Here is a 20,528-nt window from a genome sequence, read left to right as displayed (position 1 = left end):
GAATAAGGGAGAGAAGGAAAGAGGGAGGAAAACAGATAGATGGATAAAGGAATGAGAGAGGGAGGGAGGGAAGGGAAGGGGGAAAGAGAGGGAGAGAAAGGAGGGAAGGAAGGAAGGAAGGAAAGAAGGAAGGAAGGAAGGAAGAAAAGGAAGGAAGGAAGGAAGGGAGAGAGGGGAACAAAATAAATAGAGTGAGAATAAGTTATCAGTTATTGCCAGGATCTGGGATAATCCCTTTATGCTTGTCATCTGTAATATCTTTACCACAATTCAGCAGAGTTGGTAGTGTTATCGTTGTTTAAAAGAAGAGTCTGAGATGAGGCTTCAAATACAGGTCTGCCTGATGGTTTTCCACCCTGGTAAAAGCATGGATTTGTACATCTTTTCTAGAAAGCCTTTTCAGATTCCCATATTTGAACTTAGCTTTTCCACTCACCTTCGCATTTCCAGAAATCCTTCTTCATGTTTCTATAGTTGCACTTCCCTTTGGTACTGCAACGGATAAGGCCATCTTCCCTGCTGGGCTGTTAAGCTTCTCAAGGCAAAGAGCTCACTCAATCCTCTCAGTGTTTGCTGAATATCTGTTTGCTCGATATTGGCTGGACAGAGTTCAGTTTCAGCTTCCTTCTCTCTCCCTTTCTTTCTTTTCTTCCCTCCCTCCCTCCTTTCTTTCTCTCTTTCTCTCTTTCCTTCTTCCTTCCTTCCTTTCTTTCTTTCTTTATTTCTTTCTTTTTCTTTCTTCCTTCCTTCTTTCTTTCTTTCCTTCTTTCTTCCTTCCTTTCCTCCTTCCTTCCTTTCTCTTTCTTTCTTTCTTTCTTTCTTTCTTTCTTTCTTTCTTTCTTTCTTTCTTTCTTTTCTTTCTTTCTTTCTTTCTCTTTCTTTCTCCCTTCCCTTCTCTTCTTCCCTCCCTTCTATCTCTCTCCCTCCCTCCCTTCCTTTCTTTCTTTAAATGAGATATAATTTGACATAGAACATTGTATAAGTTTAAGGTGAGAACATGTTGCTTTGATACATTTCTGTATTGCAGTATGATCACCATTGTAGCATTAGCTAACACCTCTTTCACGTCATATAATTACTATCTTCTTTTTTTGTGGTGAGAACAATTAAGATATAGTGTCTTAGCAACTTTGAAGTCTATAATACAATACTGTTGTCTATAATGACTATGCTGTGCATTAGGTCTCCAGGACTTATTTATCTACTAGTTGCTAACGTGTACCTTTAAACAACATATTCCCAGTTCTTCCACCCCACAGCCCCTGGTAACCAGTGTTCTGCTCTGTTTTTATGAGTTCAACTTTTTTAGATCCCACGTGTTACTGATATATATTATTTGCCTTTGTCTGACTTATTTCATTTTAGCATAATGCCCTTGAGGTCCATCCATGTTATAAATCGCAGGATCGCCTTCTCTTTTACGGCTGAATAATGCTGTAATATATATCACATTTTCTTTATCCATTCATCTGTTGATAGATACTTAGGTTGTTTCCATAATTTGGTTATTATGAATAATGCTGCCGTAAACATGGGAATGCAGCTATCTCTTTAAGATGGTGATGTCATCTCCTGTTTCCTTGATCATCCCAATAGATGCAGAAAAAGCGTTTGACAAAATACAACTTTCTTTAATGATAAACCCTCAAACTGGGTATAAAAAGGAATATATCTCAGTATAATAAAGGCAATATATGACAAGCCCACAGCTAACAGCATACTAATTGGTGAAAGATGAAAGCTTTTTGATCACAAAGCCTCCACCATTTTACTAACCCCTTTACATTTTTGATGTCACAATTGGCCAGTTTTTATATTGTGTATTTTTTAACAGACTATAGTGGTTTCACTTATTTTTAGTACCCTTTTCCTTTAACCTTTATACTGCAGTTAAGTGGTTAACACAGCTTCATAGTACAGAATTAGAGTTTTCTAAATCTGAGACTGTATATTTATTGTATATTTACCTTTACCAGTGTGTTGTATACTTTAATGTGTTTTCATGTCACTAATTAGCATATTTTCTCCTTCATATCTGAAGGATAATTTTGCCAGGTAAAGTATTCCTGGCTGGCAATTTTTCTTTCAACAATTTGAATAGGTCATTCCACTCTCTCCTGGCCTATAGCGTTTCTGCTGATAAATCCTCTGATAGCCTAATGAGGGTTCCTTTGTAAGTTTATTATCTTTCTTCCTCTGGATTTTTAAGGATTCTCTCTTCTTCCTTGATTTTTGACAATTTCATTATAATGTTCTTGGCGGTCTTTTGCACTGAGATAGTAGGATGATCTATTAGTTTCATAAACTTGGACTCTCCCTAGGTTTGTGAAGTTCTCAGCTAGCGTTTCTTTAAATAAACTTTCTGCCCCTCTCTTCTCCTCTGGAACTCCAGTTATGCTATATATTTGTGTGTTTGATTGAATCCCATAGATCATGTACACTTTCTTCCCTCTTTTTCATTTTTTTTTCTATGTTCACCTCTGATTGGGTTATTTCAAAATTACTGTCTTCCTGGTTGCTTATTTTATCTTCCATTTGATCTACCCTGCTGCAGATTCTCTCTGTTTCATTTTTCATTTTAATCCTCAAATTCTTCAGCTCCATAATTTCTGTTTGGTTCCTTTTTATGGTTTTTAACTTTTTGCTAAATTTCTCACTTTGTACATGTATTTTTTTCCTGATTTTATTGAATTGTCTTCTGTGTTTCTTGTAGCTCACTGTTTCCTCAAAACAACTATTTTGAATTCTTTATCAGCTAGATTGTAAGATTTTTTGCTTTTGAGTTCAGTTATTGAAGGATTATTATCTTTTGGTGATGATGTGTTTTCTTGATTCTTCCTCTTTCTTGTAGTTCAGACACCTCCTCAAATCTTTACTAGTTGCTTTCAGATAGGGTATACTGTTTGTTGATCCTGTTCTATCTGGGGTTCTCTCTGACCTTGTATTTATACACCTGCTCTGTACTTCTTGCTCCCTCTTGTGGCAGAATTCTTAAGCTTTTATGTCTTCTGTGGTTCTTACAACTCACCTGGCTGGCTGCTGGAAATCTCTCTTGTTTTCCAGAAGGTAGCACTACGGCTCAAGTTTGTGTTTTCTCTCTTGCCCACAGATACCGGTCTGTTTTTCTAATAGCACTGCATTCACCCTGCTCACTCCTGCTGCCAATCTCTGAGTGCAAACAAGGAGCCACCACAGAGTGAGGGGAGGTGTGGGTTTAGTACTTGGGGCATTGGGGGTAACCACCAGCTGGTGGGGATATCCTTGGCTGATGTTCTCCCAGGGGCTCTTGAGTGGACTTCCTGCTGAAGCCCTGAGCACAGACAGCAGGAACCATGCCCCTTTAACGCCTTTTGATGTTCTTATTAGCCTTTTCTGATCTTCTCCCTTCCCCCAGTCATAGAGGTCCTGTTTCCAGTACTCCTAGTGTTGCTGGAGAAAAATGGGTTTCTCTTGCAGCATCCAGCATAGCTGGGGTAGCCGGGCACTCACACTGTACTCTCCTTTTCACCTGTGGACAGGTCACCATGGGATAGTTCAGTCTGTTATTGTGTCAACTTGTGGAGAGGGGCAAAGCTGAAAAAGTTCCTCTTTCCCTCTCTGCTGCATTCAAACTCGTGTGTGTGTGTGTGTATGTGTGTGTGTATGTGTGTGTGTGTGTGTTCCCTCCAGTGGTGTGCTCTAATCACCTCCAGGGGGCTGGAATTTTACAAATTCTCTCTCATCTGTGGGTATTTGCCCAAGTCAGCACTCTCCAGGTTTTCCCCAATCACGGCTGGGAGTTGTTGAGGCACGTTTGCTCGCTCTGCTGATTCTGTAGCCCAAACCAGTGTTTGTCTGTCTATTACCAGATGAACAGGTAAGCAAGACTTCTCCCTGGTCCCTTGGCATATATTAGATCACACAATTCCCACGGAGGCACTGTGGTTTATGGCTAGATACCTCATTAGTTGTACAAAAAGTAAGGATGTCTTACACTACCATGATGTTAACGTCAGTCCCTTTTTACTATGTTTCATTGTTTGTTGACTACTCTTATGTTGACTCTCCGTGTTTTCTTTTTTCTTCTTTAAACAGTTTTTATTTCACATCGTCCCTTTTTGTATTCAATCATATGCATACATTTCTTCCCTTGCAGTAAACATTGGACTATTCGTGTTTTCTATTTTCTTCTCTATTCTTTTCTTTGTACCTATACTTTGTATCTGTTTTACTCACATCACTGTCATTTCAGTGGAGGTTTCAGAGAGAAGGAGGGATCATAAACACATGTGTTCAGTATGCTGTGTTCAGACTGATAGAACCTTTTTTGGGTACAATTTGAAACGTATAAAACCTGAAAATGCCTAAGCCCTTTGATACAGCTGTTCTGTTTCTAGATTAACTAAACTGTAGGAATAATTCTGCAATGCATAAAGAGATATATACAAGGACAAAAAGATACTGACTTTAGCATTGATTGTAATAGTGAAAAATAGGAAACAATTTATATGCTATCAACAAGGAAAAGGTTAAACTTTGATGTCTATACTACAGAAAAATACGCAGCAGTCAGAAAGAATACTATTGACATATGTTGAAACCTCTCTAAGAAATATTCTTAAATTTAAAAAGCAAATATAAATCATGTATGATTCCACTTATATTCTTTAAAAATGCACAAAACAATATATACATTTTGATTCATACTTACAGGTGAATATAGATTATGGATCTAATTTACTGATGTCAATCTTGGGTCTGGTCAGATTGACCACGCCCTTTGACTCAAGGCCAGGCATGTCCCAGTGCTCTCACATGTAGAAGGTGAGAGCTCTTCATTCAGAGGCTCTCATTCTGTTGAACACATCATACAGGGATCATCACTGGGCCCACTAAGTATATTACTCATCAGCAGAATGATTATTTTCTTCTCTCACCACAAAAGGGCTTAAATTACTCCCCCACAAATTAACCTGATGAGTGTTTGCAAAAATGCCCACACTGGCTTTCAATCTGTGATTGTATAAGTTATCTATTGCTGCACAGCAAATTACAGATCTTCCTCAACTTACCCATTGTAAATTTAAAATATCATGTCAAAAATGCATTTAAAAAAATTTTATTTTGTATTGGACTATAGTTGATTTACAATGTTGTATCAGATTCAGGTGTACAGCAAAGTGATTCAGTTATATGTATACATATATCTATCCTTTTTCAAATTCTTTTCCCATTTAGGTTATTGTGGAATATTAACCAGAGTTCCCTGTGCTATACAGGAGGTCCTTGTTGGTTATCTATTTTAAATATAGTAATTTGTATATGTCATTCCCACACTTCCAATTTATCCCTCCCCTCTACCTTTCCCCTTTAGTAACCATAAGTTTTTTTCTAAGTCTGTGAGTCTGTTTCTGTTTTGTAAATAAGCTCATTTGTATCGTATTTTTTTGCTTCTACATATAAGCGATATCACATATTTGTCTTTTCTCTGTCTGACTTAACTTTACTTAGTATGATAATCTCCAAGTCCACCCATATTGCTGCAAATGGCATTATTTCATTCTTTGTAATGATTAATATTCCATTGTGTGTGTGTGTATGTGTGTGTGTGTATATATCTATATCTATATCTATATCTATATATATATCCATTCATCCGTCAATGGACATGTAGGTTGCTTCCAAGTCTTGGCTATTATAAGCAGCACTGCAATGAACATTGGGGTGCATGTATCGTTTCGAACCATGGTTTTCTCCAGATATATGCCCAGGAGTGGGATTGCTGATTCATTGGTAGCTCTATTTTTAGTTTTTTAAGGAACTTCCATACTGTTCTCCATAGTAGCTGTACCAATTTACATTCCCACCAACAGTGTAGGAGGGTTCCCTTTTCTCCACACCCTTTCCAGCATTTATTGTTTGTAGACATTTTGATGATGGCCATTCTGACTGGTGTGAGGTGATATCTCAATGTAATTATATCTCTGATAATTAGTGATGTTGAGCATCTTTTCATGTGCCTCTTGGCCATCTGAAGGTCTTCTTTGGAGAAGTGTCTCATTTAGGTCTTCTACCCATTGTTTGACTGGGATTTTTCTTTTGATATTGACAAAAATGCATTTAATACACCTAACCTGTGGAACATCATAGCTTGGCCTAACCTACCTCAAATGTGTTCAGAACACTTACATTAATCTGCAGTTGGGCAAAATCATCTAACACAAACCCTCTTTTTAGAATGCAAAGAACTAGAATTGTACTTTATGGTGTGAAGAACCATTCCAGTCCCTGCTTCTTTTTTTTTTTTTTTTTTGTGGTACGCGGACATCTCACCGTTGGGGCCTCTCCCGTTGCGGAGCACAGGCTCCGGATGCGCAGGCTCAGTGGCCATGGCTCACGGGCCCAGCCGCTCTGCGGCATGTGGGATCTTCCCTGACCGGGGCACGAACCCATGTCCCCTGCCTCGGCAGGTGGACTCTCAACCACTGCGCCACCGGGGAAGCCCCCAAAACCCTATTTTTTAATAAAGTCTTTAATATCTCATGTAATTTATTGACTACTGTACTGAAAGTGAGAAACTGAATGGTTGTCTACGTTCAGAATGGCTTAAGTGATCATGTGGCTGACTGGGAGTACAGCTCATTGCTGCTGCCCAGCATCAGAAAAGAGTATTGTACCGCATATTGATAGCACAGGGAAAGATCAAAATTTTAAATTAGAAGTATAATTTCTACTTGAGTGCATATTGCTTTCACTAAATTGTAAAGTTAAAAAATCATAAGTCTAGCCATTGCAATTCAGGGACCATCTGTACCTCAAAACAACACATATGAATTATCTCTCTGTTTCTGTAAGTCAGGAATCTGGTATTGGCATAGCTGGGTTCTCTGGTTCAAGGTGTCCCACAAGGCTGCTGCATGACCAGGGTTGTGGCCACCTCAATGCTCTACCAGGAGAGGATTCACTTCAAAATTTTAAATTCCAGTAAAATAACGTTATTTATTACAAAAGTAATGTCAATGAGAATAGAATACTTAAAAATACAGCTAAGCAAAATAAAATACACAAAACATATTCATACACTTCCAAGCTTTGAAGGCTGTTAGAGGCCACCCTTAGTTCCTCCCTATGCAGTCCTCTCTGGAGTACAGATCATAGCATGGGAACTGACTGCATCAGAGCAAGCAAGTGAGTAAGTTAGAGAGAGAGAGAGCATGAGTAAGTTAGAAGTCAGTCTTGGGTTCCCTGATCTCGAGTCATCCATCACTTTTGTTAGAAGTAAGTCACTAGGTCCAGCCCACTATGTCCAGCCCTTGGAGGGAAGGGCTTGCATAAGAGTATGAATACCAAGAGGTGGGGGGTCATCTCAGAAGTTACCTATAACTATGATTAAAAGGTAATTCAAGGGGTTGCAGGAGCAAATTCAGAAGCAAAGATTTTTCTGGTATAAGCAAATGGCACAGTTACTTGCTTCTAGTAAATGCTAAATAATATTTTCTTTTTAACTTTTCATTTTGAAATAATTTTGAAGTTAAGTTACAGGAATAGTAAGAGAATTCCATACACTCTTTACCCACATTCACCATTTGTTGAAAATTATATTTTAAAAACATTATGCAGTTTGTCACGTGGAAAGGCAATATTTGTAACCATCAAAGCTTTGAGGTCTGGTGAGAGGCGTGCACCCTGTGCTGGAGTCATATTTGCTCTCTGCATATATAGTGGTCATCTCTCAAATGTTCTCTTCTTCCTCCTCCAGAAAATCCTGAGCGAGCAGCCCTGTACTTTGTCTCTGGTGTGTGCATCGGGCTGGTCCTCACCGTAGCTGCCCTGGTGATGAGGATCTCTTGCCACACAGACTGCCGGCAACATCCCCAGAAGAAGTTCCTGCAGGACCAAGAAAGCAGCAGCAACAGCAGCGACAGCGAGGATGGCAGCTCCTACGCGGCATCTGACATCTCAGTCAGGAGACATCGTCGCTTCGAGAGGACTTTGAACAAGAACGTCTTCACCTCAGCGGAGGAGCTGGAGCGTGCCCAGCGGCTAGAGGAGCGGGAACGCATCATCAGGGAGATTTGGATGAATGGCCAGCCCGAGGTTCCTGGCACCAGGAGCCTGAACCGCTACTACTAGGGACAGGAGCAGGAATCCACACCCCGCTGTTAGCCGCCTGGTAGAGAAAGGGTTCCACAAGGAGGGCGGGCACAAAGAGTTGAACGCAGCTCTGCTAATGTTATGGTGGCAGAGATAAGCAGGACATTCCCATTTTCTAGCCAGGAGGACTGATTTCTCCCTTTTTACTAAATTTATGGAGAAGTAGAAAAAACAAGTTGGTTCATCAACTTTTCCAGGTCTTGGAATGGTGCTGAAAACCCTTCTCCAGCAATGTGGATGGAGAGTAGAGAAATGGAACTTGTGGTTTCTCTTGATTTCTGAGGATCTCAGAAGTTTCTGCAGACTTCATTGCTATGTGTTATTTCTTTACAAAAGGAAATATTATTACAGCATGAGGGCTAGGAAGAGCAGGGTTAACTTAACCCAGTAAATGCAACTTTCTAAATGACTCCATGCTATGGAGGTGATTTTGATCCAGATAGCATGATCAATGCTTATTGTTTAAGGTCTATTCTTTCAATCTTGTGTTGCAATGGCAACCTCAGGGATTAAAATCCTATTTTTTATTAAAGTTCCCACTTCACTCATGAAAATGAATAATGTATTATAGGAGATGTGTCAGTGAACTAGAAAAATGTCAATAACCTCAAAGGATGAAGGTTTTATTTTAAATAGCTTATAAAGAATATATTAACATGCAATTAATGCTACATGCATTTGAAAATGCAGCACAAGAATAAAAGCTGTGTTTTTCCCCCTTTTGGAGAGAAGAAAATTTTGTTTTGACTCTAGGTAATCATGATTTTAAACAATTTGTTTTAAAAAAAATCCCGTTTGGATTTCTAATAAAAGAATGGGAATGGGAGGTGAGGAATAAAGCCAAAATTAAGTTGGGATAAAAAATAAATGTTACATAAGATCTTTTTTTGTTTTATGTTTATCTCTGTGGTTACACTTACCCTAAACAGCAGCCCTTTTATATGGTTGGGTATGGTCTTTTGCCAGGCCCTTCAAATAGCTGGAGAATTGTGAGAAACTGGAGAATGGAGAAATGGCCCCTAGGGGCTTTTCATTTTCTGTATGTTTCTGTTATGATTACAGAATAGTTGAGTGATTGTTAAGCTGACAGAGGAATAGAAGACTTACCTAAGGCTAGAAATAATATGGTGGCCTCATACTGAGAGGGGAAGTTGGTAAGGAAGAAAGAGGGGCAAGGCTGAACCACATTTAGTAATGGGTTACAGAGGAGGAAGCAGCATCCTCCAGCCTGATAGACGGCAATAATGCATTCTATCAGTCTGTCAGATCGCTTCTCTGGCCATGCAGTGGGTTGCTTAGTCAGCCTGTCTGGATGCTCCAGAGCCTTCCTAGTGGATTTCCCCAGTTCATTGGCTTTGTCATCATACCTGAGAAGATGGTTGGGAGACTTCCTCAGCTGGACACTCTATTACTTTGGGAACTCACTATCTGTGATAGGGGCTTGGAAGTCTGTCTTAAGAACTGAACGGTTACAGATATCTGTTTCCCAAGGGGGCAACAGTTTGCTTGAAACCCTCAATGGCTGGCTTGATTATACCTTTTTGAGTGATCTCATTGGCTAGTAACAACTGCCAAAAATCTTGTTAAATCTGCCTCTCTGAATCTGGGTTCTTACCCTTGTGGTTTCAGTCCCTTGGTAACAAGTGCAGGAATCACCCCATTCCCCTGGGCTTTAGATTAACACCATCTATATTGGCTTGTGCCACTTTTTAAAGTTTTTATTTTTTAAAATTAATTTTTATTGGAGTATAGTTTCTTTACACTGTTGTGTTAGTTTCTTGCTGTACAGCAAAGAGAATCAGTTATACGTATAAATATATCCACTCTTTTTTCGATTTCCTTCCCATTTAGGTCACCACAGAGCACTGAGTAGAGTTCCCTGTGCTATAAACTAGGTTCTCATTTCTTATCTAATTTATACATAGTAGTGTATATATGTCAGCCCTAATCTCCTAATTCATCCACCCCTACTCCCCTGCTTGGTAACCATAAGTTTGTTCTCTACATCTGTGACTCTATTTCTGCTTTGCAGATAAGTTCATCTCTACCATTTTTCTAGGCTCCACATATAAGTGATATTATACAATATTTGTTTTTCTCTTTCTGACTTACTTCACTCTGTATGACAGTCTATCATCTGGTCCATCCAGTTCTCTGCAAATGGCACTATTTTGTTCCTTTCTATGGCTGAGTAATATTCCATTGTATATATGTACTGCATCTTTATCCATTCCTCTCTCGATGAACATTTAGGTTGCTTCCATGTCCTGGCTATAGTAAATAGTGCTGCAGTGAACAACAGGATGCATGTATCCTTTAGAATTATGGCTTTCTGCAGATATATGCCTGGGAGAGGGATTGCTGGATCATATAGTAGCTCTATTTTTAGTTTTTTAAGGAATCTCCATACTGTTCTTCATAGTGGCTGTATCAGTTTACATTCCCACCAACAATGAGGAGGGTTCCCTTTTCTCCACACCCTCTCCAGCATTTATTTTTTCTAGATTTTTTGATGATGGCCGTTCTGACCAGTGTGAGGTGATACCTCATTGCAGTTTTGATTTGCATTTCTCTAATAATTAGTGATGTTGAGCATCTTTTCATGTGTCTGTTGGCCACTGTATGTCTTCTTTGGAGAAATATCTATTTAGGTCTTCCTCCCATTTTGTGATTGGGTTGTTTGTTTTCTTGATATTGAGATGCATGTGCTGTTTATATATTTTGGAGATCAATCCTTTGTCAGTTGCTTCATTTGCAAATATATTCTCCCATTCTGAAGGTTGTCTTTTTGTTTTGTTTATGGTTTCCTTTGCTGTGCAAAAGCCCTTAAGTTTAATTAAGTCCCATTTATTTATTTTTGTTTTTATTTCCATTACTCTAGGTGGTGTATTGAAAAAGAACTTGCTGTGATTTATGTCAGAGAGTGTTCTGTCTACATTTCCTCTATGAGTTTTATAGTATGTGGCCATACATTTAGGTCTTTAATCCATTTTGAGTTTATTTTTGTGTGTGGTGCTAGGGAGTGTTCTAATTCCATTTTTTCACATGTAGTTGTCCTGTTTTCCCAGCACAACTTACTGAAGAGCCTGCCGTTTCTCCTTTGTATATTCTTGCCTCCTTTGTCATAGATTAGGTGACCATAGGTGTATGGGTTTATCTCTGGAGTTTTTATCCTGTTCCATTGATCTATAATTCTATGTTTGTTCCAGTACCATACTGTTTTGATGGCTGTAGTTTTGTAGTATAATCTGAAGTCAGGGAGCCTGATTTCTCCAGCTGCATTCTTCTTTCTCAAGATAGCTTTTGCTATTTGGAGTATTTGTCTTTCCATACAAAGTGTAAAATTTTTTTGTTCTAATTCTGTGAAAAATGCCATTGGTAATTTGATAGGGATTGCACTGAATCTGTAGAATGCTTTGAGTAGTATAGTCATTTTCACAATATTGATTCTTCCAATCCAAGAACATGGTACATCTCTCCATCTGTTCGTGACATCTTTGATTACTTTCATCAGTGTTTTCTGAGTACAGGTCTTTTGCATCTTTAGGTAGGTTTATTCCTAGGTATTTTATTCTTTTTGATGCAATGGTAAATGGGATTGTTTCCTTAATCTCTCTTTCTGATCTTTCACTGTTAGTGTATAGGAATTCAAGAGACTTCTGTGTACTAATTTTGTATTCTGCAACTTTACCAAATTCATTGCTGAACTCCAGTAGATTTCTGGTAGCATCTTTAGGATATTCTATGTATAGTATCATGTTATCTGCAAACAGTGACAGTTTTACTTCTTCTTTTCCAACTTAGATTCCTTTTATTTCCTTTTCTTTTCTGATTGCCGTGGCTAGGACTTCCAAAACTATGTTGAATAAAAGCAGTGAGAGTGGACATCCTTGTCTTGTTCCTGATCTTAGAGGAAAGGCTTTCAGTTTTTCACCATTGAGAATGATGTTTGCTGTGGGTTTGTCATATGTGGCCTTTTTATGTTGAGATAGGTTCTCCTATGCCCACTTTCTGGAGAGTTTTTTTTAATCAAAAATGGTGTTGAATTTTGTCAGAAGCTTTTTCCGCATCTATTGAGATGATTATATCGCTTTTATTCTTCAATTTGTTGATGTGGTGTATCATATTGATTGATTTGCATATACTGAAGAATCCTTGCATCCCTGGGATACACCCCACTTGATCATGGTGTATGATCCTTTTAATGTGTTGTTGGATTGGGTTTATTAGTATTTTGTTCAGGATTTTTGTGTCCATGTTCATCAGTGATATTGGCCTGTAATTTTCTTTTTTGTGATAGCTTTTTCTGGTTTTGGTATCAGGGTGATGGTGGCCTCGTAGAATGAGCTTGGGAGTCTTCCTCCCTCTGTAATTTTTTGGAAGAGTTTGAGAAGGATGGGTATTAGCTCTTCTATAAGTGTTTGATAGAACTCTCCTGTGAAGCCATCTGGCCCTGGGCTTTTGTTTGTTGTAAGGTTTTTTAAAAAATTTTGTCTGTGCTGGGTCTTTGTTGTGGCACACGGGCTTCTCTCTAGTTCTGGCACATGGGCTTCTCTAGTTGTGATAGGCTCTAGAGTGCATGAGGTCAGTAGCTGCAGTGTGTGGGCTTTTCTAGTTGTGGCAGAAAAGCATGCGGGCTCAGTAGTTGTGGCATGTACGCTTATTTGCCCCACGGCATGTGGGATCTTAGTTCCCCGACTAGGGATTGAACCCACGTCTCCTGCATTGGAAGGAAGATTCTTAACCACTGGACCACCAAGGTAATCCCTTTTGGAAGATTTTTAATCACAGTTTCAATTTCGGAACTTGTGATTAGTCTGTTCATATTTTCTATTTCTTCCTGGTTCGGCCTTGGAAGGTTGTATCTTTCTAAGAATTTGTCCATTTCTTCTAGGTTTTCCATTTTATTGGCATATTTTTGCTTGCAGTAATATCTTATGATCCTTTGTATTTCTGTGGTGTCCATTGTAACTTCTTTTTCATTTCCAATTTCATTGATTTGCATCCTCTCCCTTTTATTCTTTATGAGTCTGGCTAAAGGTTTATCAATTTTGTTTATCTTCTCAAAGAATCAGCTTTTAGTTTCATTGATCTTTGCTATTGTTTTCTTTGTCTCCATTTCATTTATTTCTGGTCTGATCTTTATGACTTCTTTCCTTCTACTAACTTTGGATTTTTTTTGTTCTTCTTTCTCTAGTTGCTTTAGGTGTAAGGATAGTTGTTTATTTGAAAAATTTCTTGTTTGTTTGGGTTTCTTTTGGCTGCGTTGGGTCTTCATTGCTGCATGCGGGCTTTCTCTAGTTGTGACAAGTGGGAGTTACTCTTCATTGCGGTGTGTGGGCTTCTCATTGCAGTTGCTTCTCTTGTTGCAGAGCAGAGGCTCTAGGTGCACAGGCTTCAGTAGTTGCAGCACCTGGGCTCAGTAGTTGCAGCATGCAGGCCCTAGTGTACATGGATTTCAGTAGTTTCAGCACGTGGGCTCAGTAGTTGTGGTGCATGGGCTCTAGGGCACACAGACTTCAGTAACTGTGGTGCACAGGCTCAGTAGTTGTGGCTTGCGGGCTCTAGAGTGCAGGCTCAGTAGTTGTGGTGCCCAGGCTTAGTTGCTGCACAGCATGTGGGATCTTCCTGGACCAGGGATCAAACCCATGTCCCCTGTATTGTCAGGCAGATTCTTAACTAGTGTGCCACCATGAAAGTCCTTTTCCTTGTTTCTTGAGGTAGGATTGTATTGCTATAACTTCCCTCTTAGAACTGCTTTTGCTGCATGCCATAGGTTTTTGATTGTTGTGTTTTCATTGTCATTTGTCTCTAGGTATTTTTTGGATTTTCTCTTGATTTCTTCAGTGATCCATTGACTATTTAGTAACATGTTTAGAATTGTTATGTCTTCTTCTTGGATTGATCCCTTGATCATTATGTAGTGTCCTCCTTGTCTCTTCTAACAGTCTTTATTTTAAAGTCTATTTTGTCTGATATTGCTATTCCGGCTTTCTTTTGATTTCAGTTTGCAGGGAGTAACGTTTTCCCATCCCCTAACTTTCAGTCTGCATGTGTCCCTAGGTCTGAAGTGGGTTTCTTGTAGACAGCATATATACAGGTCTTGTTCTTGTATCCATTCAGCCAGTCTGTGTCTTTTGGTTGGAGCACTTAATCCATTTACATTTAAGGTAATTATTGATATGAATGCTCCTATTGACATTTTCTTAGTTGTTTTGTGTTTGTTTTTATAGGTCTTCTTCTTTTGTCTTTTCCACCTAGAGAAGTTCCTTTAGCATTTGTTGTAAAGCTGGTTTAGTGGTGCTGTATTCTCTTAACTTTTCCTTGTCTGTAAAGCTTTTGATTTCTCCTTTGAATGAGGTCTTTGCTGGGTAGAGTAGTCTTGGTTGTCAGTTTTTCCCTTTCATCACTTTAAATATATCTTGCCATTCCCTTCTGGCCTGCAAAGTTTCTGCTGAAAAATCAGCTGATAACCTTATGGAGATTCCCTTCCATGTTTTTTGTTTGTTTTCCCTTGCTGCTTTTAATATTTTTTCTTTGTATTTAACTTTCTTTAGTTTGATTAATATGTGTCTCTGCATGTTTCTTCTTGGGTTTATCATGTATTGGATTCTCTGCACTTCCTGGATGTGGGTGGTTGTTTCCTTTCCCATGTTAGGAGAGTTTTCAACTATAATCACTTCAAATATTTTCTCAGACCCTTTCTCTTTCTGTTCTTCTGAGATCCCTATAATTCAAATGTTGGTGCATTTAATGTTATCCCAGAGGTCTCTGAGACTGTCCTCATTTCTTTTTAAAAAAATATTTATTTATTTATTCATTTATTTACTTGGCTGCATTAGGTCTTAGTTGTGACACGTGGGATATTTCATTGTGGCACACGGGCTCTTCATTGTGGTGTGCGCGCTTCTCTAGTTGTGGCCCACGGGCTCCAGAGCACGTGGGCTCAGTAGTTGCGGCACACTGGCTCTCGAGTTGTGGTGTGCAGGCTCAGTAGTTGTGGCACATGGGCTTAGTTGCCCCGTGGCATATGGGTTCTAGTCCCCGACCAGGGGTCAAACCTGCATCCCCTGCATTGGAAGGTGGATTCTTAACCACTGGATGGGGAAATCCCTGTCTTCATTTCTTTTGTTTTTTCTTTATTCTGCTCCTCAGCAATTATTTCCACCATCCTGTCTTCCAGGTCACTTATCCATTCTTCTGCCTCAGTTATTCTGCTATTGATTCCTTCTAGTGCATTTTTCATTTAGTTATTGTATTGTTCATCACTGTTTGTTTGTTTTTTAGTTCTTCTATGTCCATATTAAACATTTCTTGTATCATCTCAGTCCATGCCTCCACTGTATTTCCAAGATCTTGGATCATCTTTATTATCATTACTCTGAATTCTTTTTCAGGTAGATTGTCTACTTCCTCTTCATTTATTTGTTTTTTTGGGTTTTCAACTTGCTCCTTCGTTTGCAATATATTTCACTGTCATCTCATTTTGTCTAACTTACTGTGTTTGTGGTCTCATTTCCACAGGCTGCAGGGTCATAGTTCCTCTTGCTTCTGGTGTCTGCTCCCTGGTGGTTGAGGTTGGTCCAGGGACTTGTGTAATCCCCCCTGGTGGTGGGGACTCGTTCCTGTGCTCTGGTGGGTGGAGCTGAGTTGTGTCCCTCTGATGGGGAGGGCCACGACAGGGGGTGTGTTTTGGGGTGTCTGTGAGCTTAGTATGAATTTAGGCAGCCTGTCTGCTGATGGGTGGGGCTGTATCTTGTCTTACTGGTTGTTTGGCCTGAGGTGTCCATCACTGGAGCCTGCAGGCAGTTCAGTGGATCCAGATCTTGGTGCTGAGATGGGGACCTCTGGGAGAGACCACACTGACTAATATTCCCTGGGGCTGGGATTTGGCGCTCCCACTCTGGGGGCTCAGGCACAACCCCTGGCCTGGGAACCAGGATACTGTAAGTCAAGTGGCATGGACCAAAAAAAAAAAAAAAGGAAAATAAAACAAAGAGGCAAACTAAACCCAAGACAAATAACAAAAACAAACAAGAAAAAACAAAACAAAACAAAGAAACCAAACAAAACCCAAGACATATAATAAAAACAAAACCAAACAAAAACAAAAATACAAACAGAAAAACAACAAAATCAAATGAAAAAATCAAAGAAACAAAAAACAAGAAAACAACCAAACAAAAGAACTCAAAAACCAAAACCGTAAAAATAAAAAAAACAGCAAACTAAAAAGAAAAGCAAGAAAACAAAAAACACACAAATGACAAAAAATGATAAAAACCAAAAAGAAACAAAGAAAACCAGAAGAAAAATAATCAAAAAAAATAGCAAAAAGAAGAAAGCAAGCAAAACACCCAAACAAGACAACAAAATGTAGAATAAAATAAAAAATAGAAAAATAAAAATTAAGAAAAAAATTTTTAATAAAATAAAAAATAAATAAAATTTTCCTAGGGCCTCTGCTATGTGTCCTTGCCCCTACAGTGAGACACAGCCAACCCTTGCCTCCCCAGGAGACCTTACAAGACCTTTAGGTAGTTCTCTGGACCCACTTTGGGGGCATCTCAGACTCTGTCCTGGCCAACTCCCACATGTACTTGCCCCCAAAGTCCACAGCTGCTAAAGCTAAACAGGTCGCAGTTGTGGGAGCACTCTTTGTCCATTCAGATGCTCCACAGATGCTGGGTTTCTCAAGTCAATTGTGAGGGTTTAGTCTGTAGCTTGTGCAGCTGCACAGAGAAATTTCAGTTCCTCTTCCTTAGTCGCACAGCCCCTGGGGCTCGGCTTTACTTTTGACCCCACCTCTGCATGTGAGTCACCCTCATGCATCTGTTCCCCTTCCAGGTGATAGGGGGTGAAAGCAGGACTGACTGGGGCACGCTTGCTCACTTAGGTGGGAGGGGCAAGAAGCAGTGACAGACTGGGGGGCATGTGCTCACTCAGGCAGGGGAGGGGTCAAGGCAGCCACGACTGGGGCGCATGCACTCAGTCTGCTGGGATCCCCCTCTAGTGCCCATGGCAGCAGAGGCCAGCAGACTGGGTTGTGCTCGCTCTGATGGGAGTCCTTCCATGTGCCCACGGAGGCAGGGGCTGGCGTGTGGGGAGAGAGTCTGTGATGGCAGCCCTGCCCCTTGCATGCCACTCAACAACGGTGCCTCACTTCCAAGGCAGACCACGCTTCTTCCTCCAGGAGCATTCCCAGCCCTGGAGGTCCTCATTTCCGTCTCCTCAGGCGACACCCATCTCAAGCTGGGGTGCCTAGGGCTGACTTCCCAGGAGGCCCTGGCAGGGGTGGCATGCAGGCATGCTGGGGTCTGCACAGCAAAAGGAGGCCTTGGCTTATCAGGGGGGGCGAGCTTGCTCAGATGTGCACCCCTCTCAGTTCCTGTAGAGGCAGGGGCCAACAGGTGGGGAAGAGGGTTGCAATTCTGCCTCATTTTAAAAATTGAAGTATACTTGGTTTACATTATTACATTAGTTTCAGGTGTACAACATAGTGATTCAGTATTTTTACTGATTATACTCCATTAAAAGTTATTGCAAGATAATGTCTGCAATTCCCTTTACTATACAACATATCCTTGTTGCTTACCTATTTTACAAATAGTAGTTTGTATCTCTTAATTCCATATCTCTAATTTGCCACTCCCCCCTTTTCTCTCCCCTCTAGTAACCACTGGTTTGTTTTCTATATCTGTGAGTCTGTTTTTGTTTTGCATATGTAATTCCAACATATACATATGTATATATATATATATATATATATATATACACATTTATGTATTATTTTTAGATTCCACATATAAGTTCTATCTTATATGTATTTGTCTTTTCTGTCTGACTTATTTCACTAAATATAATATTCTCTAGGTCCATCTGCATTGCTGCAAGTGGCAGAATTTTATTGTCCTTTATGGCTCAATAATACTCCATTTTATATATATATATATATATGTGTGTGTGTGTGTGTGTGTGTATGTATAAAAAATGGAGTATTATTCTTTTCTTTATCCATTCATCTGTTGAGGGCCACTGGGGTTGCTTACATATCTTGGCTATTTTAATAGTGTTGCTGTGAACAATGGGCTGCATGTATCTTTTCGAATTAGTGTTTTCATTTTTCTCTGGATATATACCCAGGAATGGAATTGCTGGATCATATGGTAGTCCTATTTTTAGTTTATTTAGGAACCACCATCCTGTTTCCTATAGTGGCTGCACCAATTTACAGTCCACCAACAGTGTACAAGTGTTCCCTTTTCTCCCCATTCTCTCCAACATTTATTTGTAGACTTTTTGATGATAGCCATTCTGACAGGTGTTAGGTGATAACTCATTTTTGATTTGCATTTCTCAAATAATTAGTGATGTCAAGCATCTTTTCACATGCCATTTCGCTATCTGTGTGTCTTCTTTAGAAAAATATCTATTCAGATTTTCTGCCCATTTTTTGAATGGGTTGTTTGGGTTTCTTTGATATTGAGTTGTATGAACTGTTTGTATATTTTGGATGTTAACTGCTTGTCAGTCATATCATTTGCAAATATTTTCTCCCATTGCATAGGTTGTCTTTTCATTTTTTTTGATGGTTTCCTTTGCTGTGCCAAAGCTTTTAAATTTAATTAGGGGGCTTCCCTGGTGGCGCAGTGGTTGAGAGTCCGCCTGCCGGCGCAGGGTACACGGGTTCGTGCCCCCGGCCCGGGAGGATCCCACATGCCGCGGAGCGGCTGGGCCCATGAGCCATGGCCGCTGGGCCTGCGCGTCCGGAGCCTGTGCTCCGCGGCGGGAGAGGCCACAGCAGTGAGAGGCCCGCCTACCGCAAAAAAAAAAAAAAAATTTAATTAGGTCCTATTTGTTTATTTTTGCTTTTATTTATTTTGCCTTAGGAGACAGTTCCAAAAAATATTACTATCATTTATGTCAAAGAGTGTTCTGCCTATGTTCTCTTCTGGGAGTTTTATGGTTTATGGTCTTTCATTTAGGTATTTAATCTATTTTTTTTTTATTTAATCTATTTTGAGTTTATTTTTGTATGTGGTGTGTGGAAGTGTTCTAATTTTATTCTTTTATATGTAGCTGTCCAGTTTTCCCTGCACAATTTATTGAAGACCACTGTCTTTTTTCCATTGTAAATTCTTGCCTCTGTTGTCATAGATTAATTGACCGTAGGTGTGTTGGTTTATTCTTGGGCCTTCTATTATGTTCCATTTATCTATATGTCTGTTTTTGTGCCAGTACCATGCAGTATAGTTTGAAGTCTGTGAGCATGATACCTCCAACTCTGTTCTTTTTCTCAAGATTGCTTTGGTAATTTGGGGCCTTTATGGTTCCACATGAATTTTAGGATTATTTGTTCTAATACTGTGAAAAATGTCATGGGTATTTTGATAGGAATCACATTGTAGCTGTAGATTGCTTTGGGCAGTATGGCACTTTTGACATTATTAATTCTTCCAATCTAAGAACATGGGATATCTTTCATTTCTTTGTAACATATTCAATTTCCTTCATCAGTGTTTTATAGTTTTCAGAGTATAGACCTTTTAACTCCTTGTTTAAGTTTATTCCTAGGTATTTTATTCTCTTTGATGCAATTTTAAACAGGATTTTTTTTTTTACTTTCTCTTTCTGATAGTTCATTATTAGTGCATAGAAAAGCAACAGATTTTTGTATATTAATCTTGTATCCTGTGACATTGCTGAATTTATTTATTAGTTCTAATAGTTTTGGAGTGGAGACTTTAGGGTTCTCTATATAAAGTGTTATGTCATCTGCAAATAGTGACAGTTTTACTTCTTCCCTTCCAATTTGGATGCCTTTTATTTCTTTTTCTTGTCTGATTATTGTGGCTAGGACTTCCAATACTATGTTAAACAGAAGTGGCAAAACTGGGCATCTTGATCATGAATTTAGAAGAAAGACTTTCAACATTTTACCACTGTGTATGATATTAGCTGTGAATTTGTCATAAATGGACTTTATTATGTTGAGGTGTGTTCCTGCTATACCAACTTTGATGAGAGTTTTTATCATGAATTGGTGTTGAATTTTGTCAAATGCTTTCTCTGCATCTATTGAGATGATCATGTGATTTTATCCTTCCTTTTGTTACTGTGGTATATTACATTGATTGATTTGTGAATATTCCATCCCTGGAATAAATCCCACTTGATCATCATATCTGATCCTTTTTATATATTATTGAATTTGCTTTGCTAATATTTTATTGAGGGTTTTTGCATCTATATTCATCAAAGATATTGGCTTGTAATTTTGTTTGTTTGTTTGTAGTGTCTTTGGTTTGGTGTCAGGGTAATGGTGGCCTCTTCAATTTTTCAGACTAGCTTGAGAAGGTTAGGTACTAGTTCTTCCTTATATGTTTGGTAGAATT

General features: G+C 39.2%; 1 protein-coding gene across 5 annotated transcripts in view; it reads left to right on the top strand.

Annotated features, from left to right (window-relative positions):
• Nucleotides 1–9,018, top strand: part of EVA1A (eva-1 homolog A, regulator of programmed cell death) — a 78,104-nt gene extending 69,086 nt beyond the window's left edge. For all 5 annotated transcript variants that reach the window (XM_032653475.1, XM_032653476.1, XM_032653477.1 and 2 more), the window contains one exon: nucleotides 7,739–9,018. In XM_032653475.1, coding sequence (XP_032509366.1) covers nucleotides 7,739–8,112 — 374 coding nt within the window. In that variant the 3' untranslated portion in view covers nucleotides 8,113–9,018. The remainder of the gene's footprint in view (nucleotides 1–7,738) is intronic.
• The last annotated feature ends 11,510 nt before the right edge of the window (nucleotides 9,019–20,528 follow it).

This window comes from Phocoena sinus, chromosome 13, assembly GCF_008692025.1.
Source record: "Phocoena sinus isolate mPhoSin1 chromosome 13, mPhoSin1.pri, whole genome shotgun sequence".
Lineage (NCBI taxonomy): Eukaryota > Metazoa > Chordata > Mammalia > Artiodactyla > Phocoenidae > Phocoena > Phocoena sinus.
Note: the sequence above shows the minus strand (reverse complement) of the source record. Positions and strands in the feature narration are given on the sequence as shown.